This window comes from Cucurbita pepo, chromosome 8, assembly GCF_057944985.1.
Source record: "Cucurbita pepo subsp. pepo isolate OVF chromosome 8, ASM5794498v1, whole genome shotgun sequence".
Classification (NCBI taxonomy): domain Eukaryota; kingdom Viridiplantae; phylum Streptophyta; class Magnoliopsida; order Cucurbitales; family Cucurbitaceae; genus Cucurbita; species Cucurbita pepo.
Genome location: NC_141805.1, coordinates 3601799 through 3613917, shown reverse-complemented (window position 1 = coordinate 3613917; position 12119 = coordinate 3601799). Strand labels below are relative to the sequence as shown.

Below are 12119 nucleotides of genomic sequence, written 5' to 3'. Positions count from 1 at the left end.
ACGTACAACTCCCGTGGGGACCACCCCCCCTAAGTACGTGTTCAGTTCCATTTTCCTGACACTGCTTCGGTGGCGGTGATCCTCTCCTCCGCATCATATTTCGCGTGGCACTCTCCTCACCCTCCGATCCTCTTCATCTTCTCTATCCAATTATATTCACGCAAATGTCCCTGGCCCCCTTTTTAATTTTTTTTTTTTTTACTATAATTCTCTCTAATTTAATATTTTATTAAAATTCAATTTTATTTATTTAAAAAGCATTAAATACGTCAGAAAATATAAATTAAATTTTCAAAACCTTATTTAATGTTTTTAAATTTAAAATTTATTACTACAAGATTAAAAATTAAAAAGAAATTAATCTTTAATTTAATAATAGTACATGTGTGGGACCGGTTGTATACGTGGGGTGACTTGGAAAGCGTTAGGATACAGAGATGGTGAGTGGACGGTCAGGATTTTGAGATTTTCCAAATACTCGACAGAGTGCGCCAGACAGGGAGTGCTGCTATCCGCGTCGGATTGAGAGGTCCTCACCCTATTCCTCTCGAACCATAATTACTTTTATACCCTTGTTCTTTTCTTTAAATATCTCTTCTACCCCTTCAATTTTCTTCCACATTTGCCCCCTTAACTTTTCATTTATTACCATGATTCCCTACTAATTTTATTTCAAAAACAAATTGTTTATTATTATGGCTAAAATTCATGACAAGACGTTTACCCGATATTAATTAATTCTATTGTCTGCCAATTATTTATTTTATTTTTCCATTATAATTAAAAATATTGTTTTTTGGATAAATATAAATATGCCTTTTAAAGATGTCGACTAAATGTGAATTGACCATGTATTGGAAGTTTCCTTTTGTAAGCCTTTAAAAGTAGGTTACCCAAATATAAATTATTAGCATATAAATTTTTTTAATTTAAATTATAAAAAAATTACTAAATATTATTCAAAACTAGAGTGCACCAAATATACTCTTTTGCCCTCCAATATTATCTATTTTAATTTATAGATATTAGTAAATGTCAACCAATTTAAATGACTTACAAATGGGCCATTTTGAAATAATTACTTAAAATTAATTAAAAAATTAAAAGGGTGAAAATGACCAAAATGTCCTTACATGCAATCGGCCCCCACTATTTCCACTCCAACAATCAAAGAGGCAAGTAACTTTAGTAGCTCGTCTAAGAACCATTATCGACACTTCGTCTAGTGGGAGTAAAGAGTAGTTAATTATAATAAAACATTTTAAGTATAGAATAAGGTATAAAAACATTTTTTTTAATAACAAAACTAAAGTATTTTTAAAAAAATATTAAAATTAGAAGTAAATCTAAACCGATCTTACTATCCCATGAGTCTATTTAGTGGAACCTTTTAAAATACTTTTCAGCCAAAAAAAGGGGGATTTTCCAGGTGTGCGCATAGCTGTACATTGCCAATAAAATCAAACCACGTGTTCAATGCTATAATAATTAAATAATGAAAAATTAAGTCACGACAAAATATCTCCTTTTCTTCAAAGAAACACCCGATTTAGACCGTCGGATTAGTGGCCGATGGCCAACTCCAAGGGTCTTTGCTGGCATACAAACGTGGATTAGTTATTTTAATCGTAATTAATTAAACTATCTTTAGCGACCACGTCAGCGGAACTGGGCCGGGCTGGGCCCATGACCCAATTAGAGGAATAGATCGAATCTTATGTGGACACGTTTACGGAGGAGGTGATGTCAGAATAAAAAAAATAAAAAAGAAATGGGGGGTGCACGAATCTCGAGGGGCCAGCTCAACAACCACCATAGCCCACCACCCCCGTATTTACGGTATACGTATACATTTTCCATTTATCGGACACGTGTTTGATGACGTGGATGGTGCCTTGGCGCTCCCTTTCTCATTCTCATTTCCCCGCCTCCCCTCTCCTCCTCTTTCTTCACCACTTCCATTCTCTCTTTCTCTCCCTCTCTCTCTCTCTCTCTCTCTGCGAAGAAACGTCCTTCCCGTTGCGAAGAACTTTTTGTCCAAAAGTTAATGCAGAGGATTGAAGCTGCGGTTTTCGCCATCGAAGTTAGTTGAAGAAGCTCGAGCTGTATGGAATATTCTCTTTCGCCTTTTTTTTTTTTTTTTTTTTTTTTTTCTTTTCTTCCTGTTTATGATTTTCTTTTTGTTTCTTGTTTAATGTTTCATAGAACTGAAGCTATGTGAAATCTGCCTTTTCTTTGAAGAAATTTGAGGAGGAGAATTGAATTCTTGTGCATTTACTGCACTTTTTTTTGAAGTATTTGCTCTGTTTGTTCGTCTAGGGAATGGAGAACCGTGAGGTTTAATTATGGATTTTTGAAGTCTGAATTTGATTGTTGAAGTATTCTAGTTTGTTGCTGATAGGAAATTACGGGAAACGAACTTTAAGGATACAAGTGTTACAACTTTTTTATTTTCTGTTAGTAGGCGTTGGGAATTTAAACTACTCTTTCCTTCCATCTCTAAACGAAATCCCGAGGATAGAAGCTTGTTTCAGCTGGATCTTTGTTCTTACTCTTCGTCAGGACCTCCATTGCTTAATCCCTCTGTATTTTCTTGATCATTTGGTTCAGTTCGGATTATGTTCTCGGTCTTTCCTGATCTTTTCATTCGTTTCTGCATTTTTTTGATGATGGATGAACCAAAATTAGATGCCAGAAGAGAATTCGAAAACGTAAATTCATTCGAGAAGAACTGCAAAAGTTTCAGGCAATTTACATGGAGAATTGAGCTTCTAGCCCCCTTCTCTCTCATCTCTGTCTCGTTGAATTAATTTTCTGGGGTAATTTTGTCATTTTTCATCCCAGAATTTACCTTTCAGTCCGAATTGGAGATAATCAACTAGCCCTTCTTTGTACGAAATCCCATATATGCCCCCTTATGAATTTGTTTTTCCTAAGAGGCCCTTTACCCTTCTCTGTATGCGCACTTTTGTGTTTACAGACTTGGGTTTTTTCCCCTTTACTGCTGATGTGTATTTTTGCAACTTTATTGTTGTTTTCCTTTTTAAACGTTTTAGTTTTTTGTTATTTGTTGAAAAACTTTTCGGCAATGAGCACTAACAATTAATTTTGACCAGCTGATGCTAACATATAGGCATATTATTTTGCCACACAAGCTATAAATGGTTTAAATGAAGAGTACTTTATCTGGTCTGTCGCTGCTGATGAAATGATAAAATTGACTGCAATAGTAATGATTATGAGAAATAATTGGAATCAAGTTTTTTTCTAAAGCCCCTTTACAGACTAAAGCATTTGTGGTTGCTTTGAAGGATAGCTAAGTCCTGTTCTGTGGTATTAAAAATACAAGAAAAAAGTAGACAGTTTGGTACTGTCAGTTGTATTTTAATTAAATGACTTCAAGATGTAATTTGGATAATGTAAGGCATGTGACCCGTTTGTGATCCAGACACGAGCTTTTAGAAATAAAGAAAGCCCAGTTGAGTTAGAAATCTTTTAATGTCCGAAAACACTCCTACATGTTAGAGTTTTAGAAGATTAAATTAAAAATGATAACTGCACAGTATGTTTTTATTGATGTATGTCGTTAGGCTCAGTACTTTCTAAACTACATGCTTCATTTTTTATTTTCTCCCGTCCTGCTCTAATGCTTGCATAGCTAATCTATGCAGCCAAGTTGGTCATAACCGGTTCAAGGATCTGTGATATTAACCGTCAATCAAGATATCCAGTTTGAGCAGTATCTGTAACATGGGCACTAGTGAAGAGGCCAAGGCTGTGAAGTCTGAAAAACCATCTTCACCAACGCAGGTATGGTGATTAGTGATTATTTCCTTGAAAGAGTGTGAGGTTTACCTGTTCTGAGTTGTCTGTGAAAGCTACAAGATTTACCTTTTGGCCAATAATTTAATTATTTAAGCTGAACTAGTTCCTCTCTGTACATTGACAGGATCAGAACAATGGGTCAAATTCGGCCAGTATTCATGTTTTTCCTGATTGGGCAGCCATGCAGGTTCGCTTAGTCTGCTCCGATCCTGATATCAAATTGTTTCAAACAGTCATTAAAACATGTTGTTTCATAAGTTATGGTGACTAGATTGTTATGGCTAATTGAAGGGAGTTGCTACCTTTTCAGGCATATTATGGTCCTAGAGTTGCAGTTCCACCATACTACAACTCTGCTGTGGCTTCAGGTCATGCTCCTCACCCTTATATGTGGGGCCCACCACAGGTAGTTCTTGACTATTAAACAGTTTCAATGATGATATGTTTTCCATCAAGTTATACCTCAGGGAAAGGACTGTGTTTGACTGAAAGTTTCTTGCTAATCCATTTTTCCAGATGATTCCTCCATATGGCACTCCCTATGCAGCAATCTATTCTCATGGAGGTGTTTATGCACATCCTGCAGTTTCTATGGTAAGCTTGCAATTTTTTAGTGTGAAGATGAAACACTTCTTTTTCTTTTTCTTTTTTCTAATTGTCGAGCATTTCCGGACTAATTATACGATGATAATATTAAACGTAGGGACCACATTCACATGGCCCTGGTGTTCCCTCATCACCTGCTGTAAGTGAAATCTTCATTCTGGAATTTGATTCAGTTGTACGAATTGGATAATTTAAATTTGTTAATACTAAGAAAAAAGTTTTAAATGGAGGTGATAGAATGTACTAGCTCTCTAAGGAAAAATATTAATAAAAAGTTAATTGGTGTTCTTTGCAGCCTGCTGTAACTCCTTTGAGCATTGAAACACCTTCAAAGGTGTCTGGAAACAGTAGTCAAGGTTTAATGAAGAAACTGAAAGGTTTCGACGGCCTGGCAATGTCTATCGGCAATGTTAATACTGAGAGTGCTGATGGGCCCAGTGAGCACGGACAATCAGAGAGGTTAACCAAATTTATCTAATTATCATCTTCTATAAATATTTTTTTAAAAAAAATGTCCCCATTTTTTCTGACTGTCATATTTATCTCATGGCTCACCTAACTTGTAAATTCTTTCTGTCATGTTAACAGTATGGAAACTGAAGGTTCCAGTGATGGAAGTGATGGAACTACTGCTGGGGTAAGGTTCCGTAGCTCGAGAATATTTATTGGTTCATCTAACATCTTTTAGCTTTATCATTAATTGCTTGGTGATTAAGAATTGCAATTCAAAATCTTGATTTCTTTTATATCCTAATATGTTCAGGCAAATCAAACCAAAAGGAAAAGAAGCCGTGAGGGCACACCTACCACTGGTATTACTCCACTACCTAATATTTTCCTTTCATAACATATGGTGTTTGCCCAATGATCTATACCTCTCTTCTTGATTAAACCCCTTTTTTTGTGTGTATGGAGTTAACCATTTACATCCACGTTAATGTTATGTCCATCTTAAAGATGTTACAGCATAAGTATTATGAATTCTATGAACAGCCAACCTCTTCTGAATTATAGACTTGAAGTTAAATAAATCCTCGTAGTTGATCAAAAAAATAAAGTTAGTATGATGTTACGCTAACCTTTGAATTAATCACTTGCAGATTCATAATTTCTTAAGAATCTGATAATTTTCGTGATTATGCTGAGTGGACTATGCATCATTCAATTATAAGCTTTGGATGCTCTATATATTTTATGTATAAGATCTTGATTTCCTCAGCCTCTCATATCGCAGGTAAAGATGCAAAAATTGAGACACAAGGAAGTCCAGTTACTCCTGCTGAAATGAACGAAAGCTCTAGCAAGTTATTGGGTATAACCAAAGCAGCTGATGCAACTGGAAAGCTTGGATCTGTGATTTCTCCTGGAATGTCTACAGCTTTGGAACTTAGGAATCCTTCTAGTATGAACACCATTTCAGGTCCAACGAGCGTCCCACCTTGTTCGGTATTGCCTTCTGAAGTCTGGCTACAGGTATACAATTGGAAATGACTCTCTCTTCCTAATAAATCTTGGGTTATTTCACTTTAATTATGCATGATCTTATTTGTACATTGCTTATTAATGCCTTTTCATATTCTGCCCAGAATGAAAAAGAACTAAAACGGGAAAGGAGAAAACAGTCGAATAGAGAATCCGCTAGGAGGTCGAGGTTAAGGAAGCAGGTAGAAGAGTGGAACTGAGAGAAACGTTTCATTTTCTAATATTGAATTAGAAAGTCGTCAGCCTCATAGCTAATGTACTTTCTTGGTGTTAAATCTTCAGGCTGAGACTGAAGAACTAGCTCATAAAGTTGATTCACTGACTGCGGAGAACGTCGCTATTAGATCTGAAATAAGTAGATTGTCGGAGAATTCCGAGAGACTTAAGCAAGAAAACGCTACATTGATGGTGCGCTGCTGCCCTCTTCGATGTACTCTTTTAGTTTTTCCCCCACAAGAATCAATCTATAAATTTCTAACAACATAAAATGCCTTCAAACTTGACAGGAGAAGCTTAAAAGCGCTCAATCAGGTCGAACAGAAGCATTAGACATGAACGAAAAAAGGATGCAACATCTTGTAAGCACAGACATCAAAGGACCTGTGAACAAAAGCATTAACGAAGAGAGTAACATCTGCAAGAAGAAATCGAGTTCGGGAGCAAAGTTGCGTCAACTCTTGGACACGAATCCGAGGGCCGACTGCGTCGCCGCCAGCTAAAAGAACGAGTTTAGGTGCAGTTTCTTTTTCATGTGGTTTTGGCATATTACAAGCCCAAAATTACTGCTAACAAAAATTACAAAGATCAATGAAAACAGCTGAATAGGATGCGTCTGTGAGAAAGGGCAGACTCTAATTTTAATGGTTAGTTTGTTGAATAGTTGTATGATTATGTGTAACTATAAAGAGTATTGGGGTTGGCAACTGTTTAGTGGGGAATGCAATGAACAATGTGGTGCAACTGTTGGAGATTTTTTAGATTTTTAGCTTTAGATCTCTATGCGCACCTCGTACCAGATGATATCTCATCATTTGGTGGGTACGAGGTTGAGCCCTTCTATGAATTGTCAATGAAAAATTGCATCTATTTTTGGTTGCTGCGTTGTATGAATGTATTTAGGCTGCTCGGGGTTTGCGTTTCAAGTTCATTATCCTAATCGTCTCCTCCATTCTACTGGAAGTTTGATCCCTTTTATCTTATCTACATTTTTTTTTGTTGGCTCCTTACAGATCTAGCTGCCCGGGCAAGTTTCTCAAAACCAGCTATCGATGCAAGTTTCTCAATCTGAGATATTTTTTTGAACTTTTAAAAAAATTTAGATTCATTAGGCACCTAATTGTTACTCGGCATTTAGGTGAGCCACCTGATGGTGTGATACGAAGTGTGTTTAATACGCCTTGCCAAAACATTTCTGAAACATACAAAAAAAAATGAGGGATTGCCTGTAATATACTTAAATAAGGTGGAGATGACGGAGATGACGTCAAGTCCACATTGCCCTTATGGGTTGGGCCACACATGTGCTACAATGACTATTAGAATGGGAAGCAAAGTCGTTAGCCGAGCGAATACAAAAAGATTACCTTAGTTTGGATGGTTCTTTGCAACTCGAGAACATGAAGTTGGAATTGCTAGTAACGTGGATCAACATGCCACGGTGAATATACCAGAGCCCTGTACACACCGCTCCTCACACTTTGGAAATGGGTTTTGCACGAAGCATCTAACCAATTACCACTCATGACTTCCATGTAACACTAGTGCCACAAAGGTTTTTGGTGGTCTTATCGCCGCATACCATGGTGTGGTCTTCAGTTGGGGTGAAGTCGTAACTTTTTTGTTTTTTTACCCGGACCCAAGGAATGCATTTCGTTCCTCAACTCCAGCTGTCCTAAAATAAATAAATAAAATATGTTATCAAATTACCCATAATCAACTTTTTCAGAAACCCTAAATTTATGTTCTTTTGATATTTTCTCAAGCTTTTAACATAATTAATGATGATACTTTTCTTTAGAAAAAAAAAAATTAGTATTTGATAAATTTTAATTTTAAATATTAAAAAATTGGCGCAATTTCAATCGAAATTATTGGTGTTCCAATTGGGTTGATATAATCTTTTAGACCAATCCAAAATGGTAGGTTGGTCGGGCCCCGACTCAGGGGCAACTCAAATATAGCTCACAACTTGCTCAACTCAACCCAAATTTAGAGAATATGAGTTTGTACGTAATACATCTCCATAGTTATGAAGTCTTTTGGAAAGCCCAAAGACACGAGCTTATGCTCAAAGTGGACAATATTATATCATTGTGGAGATTTGTGATTCCAAAATATTAATAAGTCAGATGCATCACCGTTACAAATACCAAATATTCTTAATTCTAACATTAAAAGTATGACGAGATTTGGTTGATTTGTAACCTATTTTCTGGTTGACTCGACAAAAGGAATGTCAACCTGCTAAAGTGATGATAATTATTAAAATTTAGAGAGTATTAATTCTGATTTTGAAAGTTGAGACATATTTTTTTAATTTTTTTTTTTTAGTTTTCGATAATTTAGTTTCGCAAAAAATACTCTTATTATTTAAAAAAAAAAAATATTACTCTTAACCTTTATTCAACATTTTAGCAGCCGGATTAGAACAAAGAAATCGGTGCATTACCATGATAACACCGAACTGATTGAACATTTCAGATGCCAGGATTCAACAAAAAAAAAAAAAAAAAAAAAAAAAAAAAAAAAAAAAAACCTACAAAAATCTACCTCAGTTAGTTCATCAGTTGGGTCATTACAATTTTTTTGAAGAACAGTTGATTTTGATCATTCAAATCACTACCTTAATTGTTCTAACAATTTCCTCTCAAAATCTTTAAACAAGAACAGAAAAATTGATTATAGCTTAGAGTAGAGAGAATCTTAAGATTTGCTTTATTCTTTTTTATTTGATTATTTTAAGAAAGAAAAGGAAAAATGTTATGGTGTCTTATCCGCTACTTTCTTCGATCCATCGCGGTCATTATAATCTCCATTTTTGTATGCTTCTCTTTAAAAGTAATGCAGAAGAACAAAACCCGCAAAAAAATTGATTTAAATTTCAGAGAGCTTCGAAAAGAGTACACAAAAAGGTATGTATGTTCTAGATCTATGCAAGTTTTTTGAAAAATTGCTGTTCTTATCCGCCATTTCATCCACATTTTACTTTTGACGAAATCCCATGGACTCTGTTCTTGATGGGTCGTATTGATTTCTGGGTTTTTGAGATGAAATTCACTTGGATTCATATGGGTTCGCCTGAAATTTCTGTTGTTCGAAGGATTTCTTGCTGGAATTTGATTAGAAGGGTTTTCAATGGGATGATTTTGAATTCATTTTATGAGGGCTTTGGCGAACATTCGAAGAATGTTTTTCATTGGCCACAAAAAATGGAAATGAAATCGACCTATTTGTTTATATCTTCCCAGTTTGACAGTTTCTCTGTTATATATATATATACAGGATTTGAAACGATCGAGATTACTCATTCATTCTGTATCGATTCGCATTGCGCCAAATCTACGCCTCCTGGATTTGTTCATAATGCGAAACGGTTAGATTAAGCGATAATCTGGTTTTTCTTTTGCAGTTTTGTAGATCTTCGCAAATCAATTAGGTTTTCGTAACCCTTCTCTTAGTTTTATATTTCCGCGAGAACTTTTACGAAGCGATTTGAGAGAAAATCATGGGGCATTCGGCGCCGGTTTGGGATTGCAGAGCCGCGATTGAGATTACGAAGGATTGGAACGGCATTGATCAAGTTGTTCTTAGAAATCCCAAAGGAGCTTCCGCTAGGGTTAGTTTTCTTCTTCCATTTTCATCGCGTTTGAACAAGAATCGACAATGCTGATTATATATAATCTTCTTTCAATCCACACTTTTCTATTTCGTTGTGTTCTTGGAGTTAGATGATCGATTGAAGAATCTCTTGTTCTTGATGAGTTTTCGTTTTGTTTCTGATCATAATCTTCTTTCGATCGACACTTTTCCATTTTGTTGTGTTCTTGCGGTTGAATGATCGATTGAATCTCTTGTTCTTGATGAGTTTTCGTTTTGTTTCTGATTATAATCTTCTTTCAATCGACACTTTTCCATTTCGTTGTGTTCTTGCGGTTGAATGGTCGATTGAAGAATCTCTTGTTCTTGATGAGTTTTCGTTTTGTTTCTGATCATAATCTTCTTTCGATCGACACTTTTCCATTTCGTTGTGTTCTTGCGGTTGAATGATCGATTGAATCTCTTGTTCTGGATCGGTTTCTGTTTTGATTCTGATTATGTAGATTAGTTTACATGGAGGACAAGTTTGTTCATGGAGAAACGATCAAGGGGAAGAACTTCTCTTCACAAGTAGTAAGGTACTGATTTCATACAACTGGCTGGAGTTTTTGAATTTGATTCAAAAAATGGAATGTTTATGCGAAGAAATTGAGTATCAGTTCATACATCAATGGTGTAGGCAATCTTTAAACCAGCAAAAGCTATGAGGGGAGGAATTCCAATATGTTTCCCACAGGTTTATAGGATTATCTTGTTCATCTCCAAATCTCTACAACAATCTTCATTCATTCCTGATATTATCAACCAAAATTCTTGTAGTTTGGCAACTGTGGAACACCAGAGCAGCATGGGTTTGTCAAGAACAAGATCTGGACAATCGACGATAATCCACCGTCATACGTGGCTGACCTCGACGGAGCGTCCTCCTTCGTCGATTTACTATATAGATCTTCAGAAGAGGATTTGAAATGTTGGCCCTATAGGTAAACTAGATGATGTTCTTAGTTTGAACCTTTTAAGATCTTGAAGAATGTATAAGTTTTTGACATTGGTAAATTCCTGTCAGTTTTGAGCTTCGGCTTCGGGTGTCTCTACGACACGACGGAGACCTGATTTTGAGTTCTAGAGTTAGGAATATCAATGGAAAACCATTTGCATTCTCATTTGCCTATCATACACACTTGGTGGTTTCGGACATAAGGTATTATCTTCTAGAGTCTCATCGTTCGTTTTGTTTCATCTGTATGTTCGTAAATTCAGATTCTTATACATGTTTAAATGAAGCGAGGTGCGAATCGAAGGCTTGGAAACGCTCGACTTCTTGGACAATCTATGTCATAAGGAGCGGTTTACAGAACAAGGAGATGCCATAACCTTTGAATCTGAGGTAACTTGTTCTGTATATTTAGGTTCATTACATTTCTTGGGGTATCAAAGCTGTTGTAACATAATATTGTCGATTGGTAGGTCGATCGAGTGTATTTGAATACTCCGAATGCAATTGCGATACTTGATCATGAAAGGAAGCGGACTTACGTGATCCGAAAGGAAGGATTACCAGATGTGGGTAAGATTTAGAACGTGTAGATGCTGCTATACATGTTCGAAAATATTGCATTAGGGGCTAGGAATTTAGTGTTTTGGTTTTGTGTATGGTAGTTGTTTGGAATCCATGGGAGAAGAAGTCGAAAGCAATGGTGGATTTCGGGGACGAGGAATATAAACAGATGGTGTGCGTTAACGGAGCGGCGTTGGAGAGACCGATCATGTTGAAGCCTGGTGAGGAATGGAGAGGGAAGATGAAACTCAGTGTCGTTCCCTCGAGTTTCTCTCTCGACTTGTAGAGGAGATGGAACCGAGACGGGGGGGACGGGGGACAGCACGGGCAGACTACTTTTTTAATGTGGGTGATGCTGTGCTGTGTTGAAAAATAAAGATCCTTGTAGTTTTAGAAGAAGTTTTTAGTAGAAATTGATGAAATTAGGAAGGATGTTGGGTTATATCGTTGTAAGCCAGTTGTGATGTTTTTAAGGAGTGGCTTGGCTGCATTTCCCCACTGAACTATCTTCTTGTTTTTAGTGGAAGAAAGGGTGAATTGATTGTTTTCTTTGTTGTTTGGAATTAATATTTTTTTAAATTTTGTACAATTTATATGGACCTACTTAAGAGTTAATTTTGTTTCATATTGGATTAATATGAATTCAAAATTTATTAATAATAGGGGGAAAATATCATGACTACGCCTTTCAGATATGAAATGTCTCAGAATGTACTATAAGGGGATATGACTAGTTGTCAACTTCTCTCTACCCAACGTTATATACTGTAAGCCGTTGTTATTTCTCTCTTGCTTGCTTATATAATGTCTCTTTCAAAAATCTCTATTTCGA

The 12119-nt window shown here is 36.1% G+C and overlaps 2 protein-coding genes across 11 annotated transcripts; both read left to right on the top strand.

Annotated features, from left to right (window-relative positions):
- The first annotated feature begins 1937 nt into the window (after positions 1–1937).
- Positions 1938–7008, top strand: GBF3 (G-box binding factor 3). 5 transcript variants are annotated; one of them, XM_087126461.1, is made up of 13 exons: positions 1938–2105; positions 3672–3810; positions 3950–4012; positions 4136–4231; positions 4342–4419; positions 4529–4606; positions 4727–4890; positions 5020–5068; positions 5195–5243; positions 5651–5904; positions 6018–6095; positions 6196–6321; positions 6420–7008. In XM_087126461.1, exons 2-13 carry the CDS (start codon positions 3751–3753, stop codon positions 6630–6632), a joined length of 1308 nt encoding a protein of 435 aa, XP_086982587.1. In that variant the 5' UTR covers positions 1938–2105; positions 3672–3750; the 3' UTR covers positions 6633–7008. The 5 variants fall into 5 exon arrangements, with proteins under 5 accessions (XP_086982587.1, XP_086982588.1, XP_023540367.2 ...); XM_087126462.1 differs by having other exon boundaries at positions 3659–3810; XM_023684599.2 differs by having other exon boundaries at positions 1939–2105; positions 4529–4570; positions 5666–5904.
- Positions 7009–8874: 1866 nt separating this feature from the next.
- LOC111799616 (putative glucose-6-phosphate 1-epimerase) lies at positions 8875–11835 on the top strand. 6 transcript variants are annotated; one of them, XM_087126556.1, is made up of 10 exons: positions 8875–9044; positions 9415–9505; positions 9621–9748; positions 10233–10307; positions 10409–10465; positions 10549–10712; positions 10796–10930; positions 11014–11116; positions 11197–11296; positions 11389–11835. In XM_087126556.1, the coding sequence occupies exons 3-10, from the start codon at positions 9638–9640 to the stop codon at positions 11571–11573; spliced, it is 930 nt and encodes a 309-aa protein (XP_086982682.1). In that variant the 5' UTR covers positions 8875–9044; positions 9415–9505; positions 9621–9637; the 3' UTR covers positions 11574–11835. The 6 variants fall into 6 exon arrangements, with proteins under 6 accessions (XP_086982682.1, XP_086982681.1, XP_023538798.1 ...); XM_023683030.2 differs by having other exon boundaries at positions 8876–9044; positions 9591–9748; XM_087126555.1 differs by having other exon boundaries at positions 8875–9505.
- Positions 11836–12119: the final 284 nt, after the last annotated feature.

What these genes read in the sequence shown, in the direction of transcription:
- GBF3 (XM_087126461.1), top strand. Translation starts at nt 3,751, where the DNA reads ATGGGCACTAGTGAAGAGGCCAAGGCTGTGAAGTCTGAAAAACCATCT. An exon ending in ATATGTGGGGCCCACCACAG is followed by an intron (nt 4,232 to 4,341) that starts GTAGTTCTTGAC and finishes CCATTTTTCCAG; the next exon opens with ATGATTCCTCCATATGGCAC. An exon ending in GGTCGAGGTTAAGGAAGCAG is followed by an intron (nt 6,096 to 6,195) that starts GTAGAAGAGTGG and finishes TTAAATCTTCAG; the next exon opens with GCTGAGACTGAAGAACTAGC.
- LOC111799616 (XM_087126556.1), top strand. Translation starts at nt 9,638, where the DNA reads ATGGGGCATTCGGCGCCGGTTTGGGATTGCAGAGCCGCGATTGAGATT. An exon ending in TTGGTGGTTTCGGACATAAG is followed by an intron (nt 10,931 to 11,013) that starts GTATTATCTTCT and finishes GTTTAAATGAAG; the next exon opens with CGAGGTGCGAATCGAAGGCT. An exon ending in CCATAACCTTTGAATCTGAG is followed by an intron (nt 11,117 to 11,196) that starts GTAACTTGTTCT and finishes GTCGATTGGTAG; the next exon opens with GTCGATCGAGTGTATTTGAA.